This window comes from Phycodurus eques, chromosome 21 (assembly GCF_024500275.1).
Source record: "Phycodurus eques isolate BA_2022a chromosome 21, UOR_Pequ_1.1, whole genome shotgun sequence".
Classification (NCBI taxonomy): domain Eukaryota; kingdom Metazoa; phylum Chordata; class Actinopteri; order Syngnathiformes; family Syngnathidae; genus Phycodurus; species Phycodurus eques.
Window position 1 is genome coordinate 6,990,488 of NC_084545.1, and position 16,501 is coordinate 7,006,988.

The following is a 16,501-nucleotide window of genomic DNA, read 5'->3' on the forward strand; positions in this document are numbered from 1 at the left end:
TGTCCGTGTCCAAGTTGGTCGAAAGGTGGCGGAAGCACTGTCCTGATGATCTATTTATGTAAGCCTTGCCTACATTTTTAATGCTTCCTTATGCCCCAAACAGATTTCAAGCTACAACCGGAGATGCTCACATCACTTCAAAAGAAAATGGTGACACAAAAGCGAAGCCATCCCTTCAAGAGGTTAACTTTTCACTTTGCGACATATTCAGGTCCTTCTGTATAGACTTAACGGAATCTTTTCCTGATGTAAGAATACAGCGACGACTCCACCCATGAACGGTCCTCAGGAAAACAAAGCGCCTCAGCTGCAGCCTCCGAAGACCATAAACGACAAATGGGAACGTTCTTTGCCTGAAATCTGTTTGAGTCGGAGCAAGTCGATGGGGAACCTTCAAAACAACTCCAACGGGTCAATCGGGTCCCTGAAGGCACGTTTTGAGTCAAGAAATAAGCCGGCAAGCAATTTCAAATTGGCAGACGAGGTAAGGCCTTCCAGAGATGCCAAGCCAGTGATGGATGGAGAGATCAAGAAGTTAGCAGGGGAGCAGAAGGCAGCGCATCCCAGCAAGAGTGATGCAAAGGAAGGGAATGCTCCACAAAAGGTGAAGAAAGTTACTGACACACACAAACAAAGAGAGTAGGGTCGCAAAGGGGAAATTTTAACTTACTGCGAAATTAACTAAAGATTCAAAGTTCCCACACACATCTTTCCTAAAGAGTGGAGGCCGTTATATAATAGCTGCAAAGCGACGTATCAACTCCATATTTTCCTTTCCACTTCTTGGGCAGGCGTGCCAATACTTTTGTACTGTGTCCATTTAGGTGGTGATGCAAACCCAGACAGAAAGAAAGAAAACAATTGGAGGTACCAATGTTGAAAGAACTGTGATCTCCGAAGCCGGTGAGTAGAAGACCAAATTATCATTCCCGCTAAAATGAAAATATTACATAAAATATAATGTAAGTTTCAAATTGGAGGTCACAGCACAGACTGAAGCGAATGGGATTTGCATGTATCAAACACATGCACCCATCCCATTTAGTTTTGTATGACAGTACTATAAAACCATAAACAACACAAATATCTACTCCCAGACTTTGCCCTTAGTTAAACTTTGCACAGATGAACCCTCATTAAATAAGCACTACATAAAATACGTACAACTTATTTTGAACCACTGCATCGCCGAGCTGACAATATTAAGGACAGGGACTGTTCCTGTAAAGCTATTTCGTCTTCTATTTACTATTACGGAGGGTCCTCCGTTTACAAAGGCACCGGCATACAAGGTTACGAACTGTATTTTGCACAGTGGCAAACATGTCGCCGTGCAGCACAAGGCGGCATGCTCAGTTACCACTGTACTTCCTGTTTTTCATACAAATATTTACAGTGATCATGAGTTAGCATAGGTTACTGTTAGACTACATTGGGAGCATAACATATCCTTTTTGTAGCTAAATGCAGCATAACATTATACGAGAGGGGTGCATTGTGGACGTATTCTCCCTTGCAGAAATTACTTTTCCAGAGGGAGTGTGTGTGTGTGGGGGGGGATTTCTTCTTTTGGTAAATGTGTGCCTTGACTAAATAAAGGTTGGGAAAAACTGGCTTACCAAATGGTCAATTCTGAAAACAAGGCATGAATTACCCACAATTTGGCCTACAATTTTGTTTGGAAGATTGCACTGGTATCAAGGATGTCCATCATTATCACTCTTTCTACATTCAATGCATAAGAAATATTGAGGAATGCCCACCATATTATCGACACAGTCTAATATTTAGGATCTGGTCTGTTTTCTATGAGTAGCTCGGTCAAATCGAGTGCTGTCCTCATGTTACTGGTAGAAAACCAAAACAACTCGCCTGGTGCACATTCCCTAGAAAGCGGAGTGTGACTGTGGGTCAAAGTAGCTGGTGGCATGAATGAAAAGGGGAAGCGGGTGACTTTGCAAGAGCCAGTGACTGACTCCAACTGGCGCAAATGTGGTGGAGCACTCCGGCATGGGACGGAAATAGTCGCTGTACTAACCCGGGAATAAGTGCAACGGTGGGTGTGCGACGGTGTCAGCTGTCACTAGGGCAGGAGTGCCAGATAGCTCGTGAGCGCGGCAAGGACACAAACTGGAAATTACTGAAGGAGACACAGACCGATTTTTAAGGAGCAGCTCGTTGATGGTGAGTACTGATTTGTGTTTAGTTTCTCTCAAGACTGTAAGCAGAAGCATCTACTGGATCTTGCATGCCGGTTATACAGCTTCTTGATTAAATAAAACAAACAAAAAAACATTTCTGATGCAGTCATAGGCGACCACTGGGCCTCCACCAATTGGTTACGAAACTGAAATGTGGGTTCCAATAATAACCGAAGACTGAAATGAAACTGTCAGTCCTAACTTTTCACCATTTATGGCCCATATAGATTTCATTGCAGTTACAAACACAAAATATGATTGGAAAGATTTGTAAGACGAAAAGGGGAACTAAAGAGCTCCAGACTAAACCCTGATTAATTACAGGGTGTCCTTCGTTTACGATGTCCCTGCCATACGACATTTCGAAGTGAGGAATGGCATTTGGTGGAAGAATAAGTCATTATACATTGCACAAGAAGGCAAACTCTGTTACTGCCGTACTTACTGTTTTCCCTTTAATTTTTTTCACATTTATGGCCTAGAAGTGATTTTCATACAAATATTGACCGTAATTATGAATTTAACACCACGTTAGGTGAGTGATAGACTAGGACGCATTCCAAGTTACATGCAATATGGGTTACTTCGCTGTCATAGGAACGGAACTGCGTCTGAGACAGAGGATCAAGAAGTCTTTCTCCTAGGCCGGAGACAGAGACCTGGTTCTTGTAGGTGAAGGGAACTTGTATTCTTGTATGTTTACGACTGAATGACTTGACTCACCCAAATGTTACAAAAATTGTCATACAGTATTTTAGGTTTTGTCCTGTTTCGGACATAGAAAACAAAAAACAAAAAAAAATGTGTCCGCTCTTCCGTGCTCAGTCAACAGTGACTTGCCTTTTACTTCCTCGTCAGTATGTGTGTCAGTGGAGTCAGGTAACTCCCCTTACCATCACAAGTGGTATATTATAAACTTTGATGTACAGCAGCTGCTACGTAAAAGCTTCCAAGTGAGTGCAGTAGCAAATCATGACAGCATTGCAAGTTTTATTGTTTTGTCCATTCCACTACGAGATGTCTTACTGCATCTTGCCATCTTACGTGCGAAGTTGTGCTTTATCTGCAGATGAAAAACAGAGATCAGTCGCCGACTTCAGAGAAAACTCCTTTGTCCAAGAGAGGGAGAAACTGTGTGTTTCTGTCAAAGCTTTGTCTGCGCTCTATCTGTCCAAAGTGGCAACTCAGGAAGCAAAGCTGAGAGTTTTAAAACCGGTAACTATCTGAATTTTATCTTTTCGACTTGACTATCCACAGAATTTATACCTTTAATTCATAGTTTTATTACTACTAGTATCTTTACAGGCTTTACGTTAAGGAATTGTGCTGTTGTTCTATTCTGATTTTGGTTGGTCTATTTCAGGATCAGGGAATACAATGGTTTTGTTTTATTACCATTAAGTTCAAATGTTGATTACAAATAGCACTTCAACTATTTTATGTTTCCTACCAGGCACAAGATCAGCCATCTGAAACTGGGAAACAAGTGAAACAAATAAAAGTGAGTTAGCCTTGCACATAATTTTGTAACATAGACTTAATGCATAACATTTGCGGTGTACTGACAAGACAGATGCACGTTGCTTCATCTGGTTGGTTCACATTTGAAGTGCCTACAGTTGTTTACCGCTTTGGAGTTCGGCTAACAAACTGATGATGTGCATCAATCAGGTGGTATTTGGAAGGTAATACGATCTCATTACCTGAAGCATGTTTTCACACACTGAAGCATGGCATCTTAAGAACCGACTAAGAGTCAAATGATGACTGCATTGCTTTGTTCTTCTAAGATGGCCGAAGAAAGCCTACTAAAAAGAGAAGACCACTGTCGGCTAGGACCAGAGGACAACCCTGAGACACAGTCACAACAATTCTTGCTATCCCAAACGTGCAAAGAAAGGCTGTACCAACAGCGGCAAAAATGTGAGCTGAGAAGACTCCTGAAGCACACGCACCCCGAGCTGAAGATGCTGGATGAGGTCGTAGACGAGGAGCTTGCTGAGGTCTTGAGCTCGGAGACGGAGGTGACAGCTGATGAAACAGGATATGAGGGAGAGGTCCGCTCCAGACGGCTGATATTCGAGAACTGTTCCCAGAGTGATAAACTGTCAGTTTACACCCCCAAGATGCATATGTCTGAGGAAATAGTTGAAAAAAGCAACATCAGTAAAACATCAGCTGTTTTTGAGCACCCAGACAAGAGGCCTTCTGTTGATCAAACAGTGGCCTCAAGTCCCAAGCCCAGCAAAGAGTGTGAGGAGGATGTTATCAGAATAGATGTCCAGGCAACCAGAAAGATATTTGAGAGTCCGTGTGTGGACACACCACAGTCAAGTCCAGATAACGTTCAGGGTAAGGTTTTCACTCCTGGTGCTTTGACTGGCTTAGTCCAAAAACAAGGGAGGGAGAAATGTGACCACCAGAATCTACAGCACCAAGAAAAATCCAGCAATGTGAATTGGACAGAACAACCCAAACAAAGGCTATGCGATTTTAATCATAGCACAGTGAAGGTAGATGATGAATCATCCAGTCTTGAAGTTAAAGAAGAACATAAGGACAGTATAAAACCCAGGGCATCTCTTATGCAAAACAATCCATTCATATCTAAAAACATAGAACATTTCTATGCCCATATGGCAAAACCCAAAATAACAGCAGATGATGACTGTGCCGCCAAGGTCAAGAATAAAGCCCATTTGTTTGAATCCATGCCATTTGACAAAATCAGACATCAAAACAAGGACGAGACAATGGTAGAGGCACTCAAGGAATCACTGAGCTTTCTTCATCACTTTAACGTCATTCATGCAGATGGCTCGATCATCGAGGTGAACGAGACCATGCGAGCTAAAAAGGCCAAGTACGCATTATCAGAGAGTGGAGCCGAGATCATTTATAATGAGGTGTCTGAAGGTAATTTTCAAAATCTCATACTCCGTGTGCTACCACGAGCAAACCTAAAGCCTCAGGTCACTTACTTAACGGAGGCCTGTAGTGGAGGCATTAAAAGAACGTTGGTCAACGTACCCGTACACCCGCATCAGTTCACTGGTAGGCAGGACACAAAGTGTAACACTGCCAATGTGGTTCAACTTGTGGAGGATATTCTTAATCAAGACAACTCTCTGAGGAAAGGAGCGATTATCCAGGAGGTCTCTGACAAATCTGCAGACATTATTGTTTACTCCCTCCACAAGTATTGTCCTCGAGAGTATTTGGCAAGAGCGAATGAAAGAATATCACCCCTAATCTCTCCAGACAGCATCTGTCAAGAATCTGTCAGCCCTGAAGTGACAATGAAGCGATTTAAGAGTTGTATTGAAAAGGCCGACTTGGAGGATCTGGAAACTCTTCAGGCAAAGTCAGTGGTTGAAGAACAGGAAGTTCCTCTTAAACAGATGATGGGACAATGCACTGATACTGATCCTGAACAGAGAGGTGATCTTGCAGATGAGGGTACTCCAGAGTGGGCACCGGTGGACATAAAGAGACTGAGAAACATTTTCTCTGGAGATCAAATCCAAAGCCAGTCCAATAAAATTGCCAATAAAGATCTTTCTAGTTCAATCACAATGTTAAAGTCTTTCACAAGACAAAATGTGACCCTTGATAATATTCACCCATCTCCAGTGAATTACTGTGATGTTCCCACTGAAAGACGAGCTCGAGATAAAATGGTCACGTGTGACAGCCAAGCTCATGAAGAATCAAAGGATTCCCTCAGTCTCATACAATCTGAGACTCAGTGTAGGGACCGGGTTATCCAGGCTGAATTAATCGAGGTTGTAGATGATAATAATGATGAAGAAATTTCAAAAATCCAAAATGTGATCCATTGCCTCCAAGAAGCCACAATGGAAGCGCGATTGTTACACCATTTATCTCAAGAAAAACAGAAAAACAAATCGATACAATCTATTGAGCGACCAATTATCTCAGCACAAGATATCAATTCACAGGTAATACACCAGGAACCCAACACATCGCCCCGTAACAGTGGAAAATCAGAGGAAATGTGTTTGAGGATCAATTCAGTCCCAGATATTAAACATGAAACTGAGTGCCTTAACCAAATTGTTTCAGAGGAAATCCACACAGCTACAAGCAGTAAAAACATAAATAGCACAGAGGAGGTCCCGGTGCAACATTTTCAAGCTGCTGTGCTTTCTCCAGATAGTTCAGAAAAACAACATGGGGAAGAGGAAATTGTCTTTCAGGGTAAGCTCAAATCAGCATTGGATTCCTTAGAGAAGTCCAACATTAATGTCACCAGAGGAGATTTCAAAGCAGCTATGATATACCGGAACTCCTCAAAACCTTCCAAAGAAATTGTGAAAAATGCAGCAGTTTTTCCTGATAAGACAATCAACCAAGATGTTTGTGCTTTGGCATCCCAAACTCAAGTGTGTCCAAAAAAGGTCATCGAAGCGGGAACAAGTACTGCGAATGCAAAGTCAATCAGCCCTGCACCGCAGAAAAGTAGAAGACCTGTTGGACCAAAGCCAACCATCCCTCCAAAGCCTGATCATTTGAAAATCAAACTACAAAAAAAACATTCAAACAACACAGAAAACTCATTAAAGCTATTAATAGATAAAAATTATACAGATACTGCCAAACAAACTGAAATTATGTCTAAAATAAACACTGGTATAGAGTCAGAACATGATGTAGTGAGCCACAGAAGGTTGGGTGAAGGATTACAAAACCCTCAGGATTTTCCCAAACAACAACTCCATGGCTCACTTATCCCCATGGGTAAAAATGACAAAGACAACCTGCAAGGAGAGATAAAGGAACCAGCCCAGCGGAAAGTCTTCCAGGACATCCTGATCAAAGAAAAGATGACTGAAACAGAGGAAGCCCATTTAGATTTCAATGAGGCATGCAAAAAATTAGGGAGCACAAATGATCTTCCAAAAAAGAGACCTCTTATTAAACCCAAAAGAGTGAAAATAGCTCAATGTGACAATCAAATGTCAACCATTCCTGCACAGGTAGGTGCAGAACCACAACCTCCGTTACTCTGTGCAGTAATCCAAGGCAACAAAAAAGATGCTAAAGATGAGCAAGAAATTAAACAGGAAGGCAAGGTCGAGTTGAGGGCAAAGAAGGGAAGGACGGAGACGGAGGATGAACGCCGTCAGCGTCTGTCGGTCCACATGGACGAGATCTTGCGGGGCAACACAGAGGCTGCCGTGGAGATTTTCGACAACTTGCGAAAGCAAGAGGAGCTGCGGGGCATCCTCAGTCGAGTTGAAGAGATCGGGGAGGACACGAGCAAGGTTGACGTGAGGTCGCTCCGAAAAGTGTTCGAGAACGTCCCCGACTGGGTGGTACCCTCAAACAAAAAGAAGCTAAAGCAAGTGAAAGCAGAACACAAAGAGGAGACAAAGACGCCATTAGCAACAGCGAGTAAATCCTCGATGGCACATGTTTTTGGAGATCTCGAAAGAGCCAGTGAGGAAATTATGACTCTTAAGGAACAGACGTTAGCACGGCTTGTTGACATTGAGGAAGCCATAAAGAAGGCGCTTTATTCTGTCTCTACTTTAAAATCAGAGTCTGATATTACTGGTCTATCATGCCTGTTCAAGGAGTCGTTAGGAAGTGTGCAACGATCCCCTGCGTCTGGTAACATTAGCAGAATAAGCATCGGCTCAGGCAAAATGGCATCCCTGCAGATAAAAGAAGACCCCACAGCTCCACCTGGTGGCCAGAATGCAAGCGCTGAAAGAACCCCAAAGTTCAGAGAAGGTCCTCAATGTACACCCGCTTTCATCTCTATTCAGTCAGCTTCTAGAAAGTCAGACAAACCAGAACCTCTGCCCAAAGAGACTACAATCTGCCCAACTTGCCAGCACAGCCCAGAGAAATTCCGCTCGGCCAAACTGTTTCAGTGCAACGGCCCTGCTCTAAACAGAGAAGAGCCCGCTGACTGCTTCCCGCAACGAGAGATCAGTGTACTCGAGGTACAAACGGACCTGGAGGGGAGCAGAATCTTGGGCACAAAGACAGTTACAGAAAACTACGAGAGGACGGAAACCCACGGCAACAGGATTTACTCTTCGACCACCTCCACCGTTGTCACCACTCAGCCGGAAACCAAAACGTCTATCACAGATCTCAAGCCAGCTTTGCATCAGCTCGCTACATACCCGGAGGTTCTGCTGCCTGTTAACCAAAATCCATAACGCGAGAACACTACTTTTTCTAGGTGATTTCTTACCATTTACGATGACTGTTGTGTACAGAATTTTTGTTGGGTTTCATATTGATGTCGGGATGCACTGCTGTTGTTTTTAGACAAATACAGATGATTGGTTTTCAACTGCCTGTCTCACTTGTCTCATCAGTTCCAACCGATTCGCCAAGAGACATGCTCGGCCTGTTTGAAGCCGGTTTATCCCATGGAAAAAATGAGCGCAGACAAATACGTTTTTCACAAAAGTTGCTTCTGCTGTAAAAAGTGCAAGAAAACACTGAGGTGAGATGTCGGAAACCATTGACAAAATCAATCGTAAAACCAATCGGCAGCAATGCCGGCCGAACAAAATAGAGCTTGCATCGGAACATTATTACAATTATAAATGTGATTCTTCAATGAGGGCTGGGCATTTGATTAAATTTCCTTGAATGATTATAGGGGAAACTATAATTGGGTGATTTTTCATGTTATGGTGGGTAGCTCTCTATATGTTCAGAACTCCTGTTTCGATGCCAGTATTAATCCATGCAATCAACATTTTCTACAGCATTTGTCCTCATTAGAGTCGCAGCCAATCCCAGCTCCCATTGGTCGAGAGGTTGCGTACAGCCTGGAATTGTGACCAGCCAATTCGCAGAGAACATATAGACTTTCACACTCATACCTGTGGGCAAAGTGAGAGTAACCATACTCCAGAACTGTGAGGCAGACATGCTGACCACTAGGCAACCGTGCTGCCCTGACAGTGTCATTTTGAACAGAATGACGTTTATGCTACAGCGAGAGAGAGATTTTCGATGCAACAAGGTTTCATAGTTGCCGTCATGTTTCCTTCTTTCGACGGCAATTTTGCTGAGACTGAACTATCAGCGCCTCAGGGCCAAGGGGTGATTACTAAACAAGCAATTCCACACCATTGACTTCAATCATCATCAATTGATTCACACACATTAAATAAGCTAAAAATACATTTATTTATTTTTTACATTTGCATTGACCCATCCGAGCAATGCAACTACTTCATTTTTAATGACCAAACAACTTGATTTAAACTCATATTGGGAAACACACAAGGAACACTAAACCAAGTAAAATCTCAACAGAAGCATAACACAACCACCCAAAACATGTTTCTTTCCATTGTTTTGTTGCATATTATCCCTCATCTTAGCAGCTAAATCCAGCTCTAAATAGCATTGGACAGTAATTAGTCACCATTTAATAATAGTTAATGAATCGTACCTGTTAAACCTGTCCAAAGATGGTTAAAGTTGTTATTTTAAAAAGCTTTTGTCCTCCCACAAGCTGTTAGACCTTCCAAAAAAAGAAAAAGCACAGGTGGCGGCATCCATTTTGAAACTTCAAGCCATGACCCCGGAAATGACCGTTACAACATGGCCGCCCTGTTTAGCAGTCACACTTTCACTAGCTAACTTTGGAGTGTTGAATCATGTTATATTTTACATTATTGTCCTCATTTGATCGTTAAAATGCAGGGAAATCCACGGGAGTCAACAAGTTACTTTTACCATGGTGACGGTGCGCTCAAGGCTAAAAGTAGTTTCCTGGTTGTTTCATTAACAACACATTTCAGCAACCATATCTTAGCTTTTATTTAATTTTTTTATTTTTTATTAAATTGTTAGCTCTTTCCTTCTCTTCCAATTAACCCATAAGAAAAATGACAAGGAACTACTAAACATAAAACATGGATATAATTGCAACCTGGCAGCACAGTGCAATAGTGGTTACCACTTTGGCCTCAAAGTTCTGAGGTTGGCGGTTCCAATTTCAGCTCACGGCCTTCCTGCGTCGGTTTTCTCTGGGTGCTCTGGCTTCCTCCAGCATTTCAAAAACAAGCAGTGAAGACTCCAAATTGTCCATTGGTGTGAATATGAATGTGAATGATTGTTTGTCAAGTACCATGCGATTGGCTGCTGACCATGTTACCAGTGAAGCAAAACTGCGCATCAGTCGGCAACTGCGTGACATTATAAAATTGTACTAGTTAACAGCGAGTGCTTCACTAGTATACTGCGCAGGGCATCTAGTGCACAGTTTTGCCTCACTAGATGTAGTCTACGAGTGTGCAGAATTCAGTATTGGGGATAAAAACTTCACTAGTAACACAGAGCATTTAGTACATGGACAATTTTCCGAGCAGATAGCGGTGTGCCTGTTGATTCTTGTGGAATCCAAACGACTATGCTAACGATAGCAAAGCTTTATCCTCCTGTTTTTTTGCATACCGTAACCTTCGACTTGTGCTCAATTCGTAGCATGATCAATTACGCACCTTTACACGGGGAATTCTACTGCGTATTCCACTACCGACAACTGTTCCAAAAGAAAGGGAATTACGACGAGGGCTTTGGACACACTCAGCACAAGAACCGATGGCTTCTCAAGAACTCGCGTGCCGAATCGGAGGCTTAGATAGTTCCTCCTGGTGTGATAACGTGAGTAGACACGAGCTGTTACACCATATCATTTATCACCAGTAATAACACTCTTTTTGTGCTCTTCTCAGTGGATTGGTGACTGTGACAACGCAAGTAAATCCTGAAGCTGTGCAAGAGGTTCCATAAAATGGTTTACATGATATGCTTTACTTTTCGTTTCATCCTCTAAGTAGCGAATTGTAACTTATACTACTGTATGCTGTGACAGACAAAAGTTTCATCATTATGAAAACAAATTAAAAAATAAAAATTAGGTTTTCAGTTAGCGACAGTGAGTCAGTTGAAGATTTGATCATCGACTTCATATCCACTTTTAATTTTACGAGAAAGATCATTAAAAAATAAAGTCTCACTGTTGTTTTCAAAAACTTTTTTCAGGTGCGCGAGTTTCATAGGTTTGGATAGGGAGAAAATTACACATTCATTGTTAACGTTCTTAAAACAAAAGTCCAGGAGTGCTGGGAAACCTTCCATACGCACCCAGAAATACCCAAAATAAATAAATAATAGCTCATCTGCTGTCACGAAATCAAGTACTGTATTTGCTTATTTTGAGGGCATGTGAGGAGAAATGGGATTCACCATCTTGAAAGTGGAGCGTAGCTTAAAAGCAGTAAATAAATAATAAGACAAAGAAAGCTGACTTGGACCTTTGTTTTATTAAGTTAAATGTACAAAAGATGAATGATGTGATGCAGTTTGCTTGTTTTTTTAATAGGCTTTGTCATTCAGACAAAAACAAAAGCATTTCCCGATCGAAAGCCTCAGAAAGAGACAATCATCCAAACCCTGGTCGAAGTCACATTACAATCTACTGTGGAACACAGTTTATGTCCTTGTGTATTTAGAATGCCATATAAAAGTGCAGAACCATATGTATTTACAGAATATATGTATATGTGTGTATGTGTATGTATATATATATATATATATATATATATATATATATATATATATATAGTTTTTTATCCATATAAGAGTTTCAGCAATTCATTGTTCCAAGCAGGTAAGGCACAGACAAGGGTGAAATAAAAACATTTGATCGTTCCTCCAAAAGTGTCAAACAAACCCACCTCCCCCCCTTTTTGGGGGGGGGGGGGTGACTTGCTTTGTTTCATATACAGTGTACAAAGTAAAATAAAGGCAATGACGTGATTGAAATTGGACTGCATCGGATTTAGAAGCTGCCATTAACGTAGAACGAGGCTGCGGGGAGAACAAAGAGGAATACTGTTAAAGTAAAAGGGGAGTGCACGCATCCCCTCCTGCGGTAAATAAACAACAACAACACTTGAATGTGCTTCAACATTCTCTTTGGCCACTTGTCAACAGACTGGAATGGATTTGAGGGTACCCCGAACAGGAGGAGTTGCCGGTATTGCTCTGAAAACTTTGTGTGAAACTCTCACGTGTGTAAAAAAAAAATATTAGAAAAATATCCGCTGATTATCCGGCATGTCGGGTAAAAAAAAAAAAAATAACGGTGGCCCGATATCAAAAAGTGCAATGTACAATTCTAACGGAGAGTTGGCGGAACCCTCCATTATGTTTAAAAACAAGGAATAAAATAAGACATTCTCGCAGACATTTTCCGCTTCCCGAGTTCGTATCGGAGCCGTAACAGAGGCGGGACAGCGCCCGTGTGGTAAGAGAATGCTGGGGAAGCCCTGTTGTGTTGAAAGCGATCGTCACTGACGTTTGATTGTGGGATGCCGCATAACTGTGTAAAGTTTGGGCAATACCACGCCTGCACTGGGTTCTGTGTACAAGGCACTGGCGGAAAAATGTTCTTCTGTTATGGCAGAAATTTTGCGGGATCTCTGTGTGAAAGAGGCTTCGGTCAGTACAAGCCAGCTTGGGTGGGTATAAACCCTACCCAGCATTTTTGCAATGCCGTGAAGCTGTGTGAAAGCACATCTGCAATATCCTGACTTCGTTGGGTTCTATGTTGAAGGCACCCCCGGATAAATGTTTTTTCTGTTACGGCTCCGATGTGGGATCTCTCTGTGAAAGAGGCCACGGTCTGCTCTGAAAAATAATGATACTGTACTGCATCGTATCAATATCATCTTGATATTGTTATTGTCTGATGTCACACTTATTACCAGGTTTTAAATCTCTCTCAAAATTTCGTTTCTGCTTATTATATCGCGCAACGGTGGTATCGCAATACTATCAGTATCATGTCGATTGTAGTGAATATCTCTAATAGACCGACCATCACAGATATTGTTGTATCGTGGTGCGTTATCAAGATATCGTATCACGAGTGTACGAAGCAAAAATAGAAATACCAGTGCAGTGAACCCCCGTATTTTCGCATTTCGGCATGCGGCAATTTGCCGATTAGTGGAAGGAACAATGGTGAAGTGAGTTGTGGAGCTTCATTTAGTCAAAAGTAGTGGTTGCCGCCTTTTGAGGGTGGCGTCAATTACTTACACATTTTCAATATTCGCGGCAGGGGAACACTGTATTCCGCAATAGTGGGAACAGGGTGAGAAGTTTAAAACCTGACAAACACTTTTCAAAGATATCGTCAAGTAGCGAGACGTAAAAGGCGGGGTAAAAAACCTATGCCGTGACATATATGGTTAAGTCAATATGAGTATTCGCTTTTTTCACATTGTGAATCTAGCCAATAGAACGATAAAGCTAACCTGCTGTATCCTCAGGCAGTATCACAATAACGTATCATGGCTTTATGCTGCGATAATATCAATATTGATATGAGATGTATCAATATATCAATTATCACTTCATGATACGGATAGTATTACAATATCGTTGTATGGGAGTTAACGCTTATCACCCCAAACAACGATATGTTGTGTGAAGTACACCTTGATATCTTGTTTCTGTGTGTAAAAGGCAAACAGTGACGTATCGCATCATTATGTCTGGCCATATATTATTGATATGAACCAAGAATAAAAATTGTTGCTGTCTGATGTCACATTGACTTTTTCATAGGTTGTGAATCTCTTCAACTATATCGGTTATCGCACGATCGGGATACCGACAATATCCAATATCGCGATATATACAGTATCACGATACAGCGACAGCACCATAATCAATTTACTTTGCCACTTCCACCAGTGTCGACAATAGGCTGTGTGAAAGCGCATCACAATATCCCACTTTTCTGGGATTTCGGCGAAAAAGGACACATAATGCCGTATCTCCTGTTACGACTCCGATTAGGTCACTTCGCAGGCTCCAGTCTTATCGTAAGGCTTCGATGACCAAAAACAGGATGACTTTTTTTTTTTTTTTTTTTTTTTTTTTTTGCATTGTCATATAAAAGTATCGCCTGCTAACGGAGGCTAATTAGTGGCGTTTACAGTACTACCACAGCCAATCACAGCTGCTCTGATGCTAAGCTAAGCTAGCAAAGTGGCCCCACAAAGCTCTCTGCCGCTAAGTGCTCACTCTAGCGGGGTGTTGGTGTTAGGGGAGGGGTGCCTAGTCATTTAGGGCCAAAGCCGCCTTGGACGAACGGGTGTCCGAGTAGGACGTCGGCAGTGGGCCGCCACTTCTCCTCGACGAAGACCTGGCGTAGGAAGTCCCGGCAGGCGTCAGACACGCCCTCTGGCAATGCGGGCTTGGTGGGCTGCGTGGCGATCTTGAAGATGGCCGCCATGGCCTCGTACTCGGCCCACGGAGGTTTCTGGGTGAGCATTTCCACCACGGTGCACGCCACGCTCCTGAAGGCCACACAGCGAATACTCATCACAATATGATCTTGTCCAATACAAAGACAATTGTAAAAATGTTGAAAAGTTACAAGAATTAAGCTGTACAGTTTTAGAAAAATATATGTACTGTATTCCTTTAAATCAGTATTTGTTTCCTTGTAATATTAAAAAAACAAATCTGTGTATTTTCATAATACTACAATTTTAGTCTTTCAAAATTAAAAATTTCTAATGAATGAATTCCTTAAATTTGTTTTCATGAAATAGTAAACACATTTTAAACTTAATTATCATAATAAAACAACTTTTTTTTACAACTTATTACAAAGCTATCCTTGTAAATTGACTTTTACATTACTTTATTATTGTAATATTACAATTTTCTTATGACCCTCGTAAGATTTCTTTTTAAATTATTTTGCTCTTAATTTTACGAGAAATCTTTTTGTAATATTACTAGAATATATCCTTAATTTTTTTTCTTGTAATATTTATTTAAAATTCTTGTTAAATTACATTACTCTCATAATACTATGAGTTTATTCCTGTAAAAGTACATATTATTCTGGAAATATTACTACCTTTTTTCTGATAAAATAATATTTTAAATATTTTCTTTAATGATAAAAAGGTGTAATAGTATGAGAATAAAGTTGCACTTTTTAAAGGAAAAATTGTGAAATATTAAATGGCAAAATAGATTTTTTGTTACTAAATTTGTTTCCCATAATATTTCTTATTTTTGTAACAGTACTAATTTATTCCTGCAATATTACAACCTTTCTTGCCAAATTACATTTTCATGTTTATAATTTTTCCAAGACAAAAATGTGAATCGGAATATTACAAGAATCGCTTTGACTGGTTGCCAGTCTATGGAAGGGCACAGATGGAAAGAAAATAACATTCACATTTGCACCTGTGAACAATGTAGAGTCTTCAATGACCCTAACATGCATGTTTTTTGAATGTAAAACTTGACAGGGCCGATGTGTAGGATTTAAAAAAGGCACCGGACAGCAGAGGGCGCACTACTCCCTTCTCAAAGCCTATTCACCCACTACAAGTCAAAACACTGCCATTAATTTGAAACCAAGCAAGGGGGCGTGGGGGATGGGGAAATCAACCAAGCAGCAATACATTTCATTTTAAAAAGAACATTTTCCAATGCCAATACTCGTTTTTCGGTACATTTATTTCAATTTTCAATCCCAAAACTTAATGGCAGTTTTACGGCTATATAACTTTGTGAAGTGGGAGGAATCTGTATGGAAGTATACCTGTGCTAGATTCAAATGCAGAACCTCTGGAGGCAGACATGCTAACCACTTCTTACCAGACGTCGGCCTTGCGTCCGTATCCCTCGCCGTTGATGACTTCTGGGCTCATCCAGTAGGGAGTGCCGGTGACAGACTTGATGCCCGTGCCGGACATACAGATGGTCTGGATGCGTTTGCTGGCCCCGAAGTCTCCCAGTTTTACGTTACCGGAGGAGTCCCTCAGGATGTTGGCACCTCGGTGGGAGGAAAGACGAACCAGGTCGGCGGTGGATTAGTCTCATGAACAGTCTCATCCATAACATTTTACCTCTACCAAGAAGGTTAATTAATCCTTACATTCAATTCTTTTATTTCTCAGTCAATTTTACAATGGAATATAAAGTACTGAAAGGAAACTAAATTGTAAAAGAAGAGGAAAAATGTGGCATAGGTATAAGAACAAACTTGTTATAATACAAGAGTAAAGTTGTAACACTATGAGTACTATTCTACTATGATAAAAAAAAAAAAAAGTACTAAAATCATGAGAGTAAAGTTGTAGTTATGAGAATAAAGTTGAAATTTCTGAGAAGTCATAATATTAAAAGAATGATGTCTTAATGTTATGAAAATAAAGTTGTAATTGTTAGAAGAATAAAGTTGTATTACT

At 41.1% G+C, this 16,501-nt stretch overlaps 2 protein-coding genes across 2 annotated transcripts in view; one reads left to right on the forward strand and one right to left on the reverse strand.

The window, feature by feature from the left end:
• The first annotated feature begins 274 nt into the window (after positions 1–274).
• Positions 275–8,399, forward strand: LOC133396821 (xin actin-binding repeat-containing protein 1-like). Its single transcript, XM_061667053.1, has 6 exons — positions 275–604; positions 825–903; positions 3,271–3,416; positions 3,655–3,702; positions 3,992–5,660; positions 6,378–8,399. Exons 1-6 carry the CDS (start codon positions 275–277, stop codon positions 8,396–8,398), a joined length of 4,293 nt encoding a protein of 1,430 aa, XP_061523037.1. The 3' UTR covers position 8,399.
• A 3,389-nt stretch (positions 8,400–11,788) lies between these two features.
• Positions 11,789–16,501, reverse strand: part of map3k22 (mitogen-activated protein kinase kinase kinase 22) — a 47,133-nt gene continuing 42,420 nt past the window's right edge. The window contains exons 17-18 of the mRNA XM_061666152.1: positions 15,909–16,086; positions 11,789–14,581 (exon numbers count right to left, since the gene is read on the reverse strand). Of these exons, the coding sequence (XP_061522136.1) occupies positions 14,344–14,581; positions 15,909–16,086 (416 nt within the window). The 3' untranslated portion in view covers positions 11,789–14,343. The remainder of the gene's footprint in view (positions 14,582–15,908; positions 16,087–16,501) is intronic.

Bases quoted from the DNA above. Each gene is read 5' to 3' on its own strand.
- LOC133396821 (XM_061667053.1), top strand. From the start codon at position 275: ATGAACGGTCCTCAGGAAAACAAAGCGCCTCAGCTGCAGCCTCCGAAG. The intron at 3,417-3,654 runs GTAACTATCTGA...GTTTCCTACCAG, and splicing joins AGCTGAGAGTTTTAAAACCG to GCACAAGATCAGCCATCTGA. The intron at 3,703-3,991 runs GTGAGTTAGCCT...TGTTCTTCTAAG, and splicing joins AACAAGTGAAACAAATAAAA to ATGGCCGAAGAAAGCCTACT.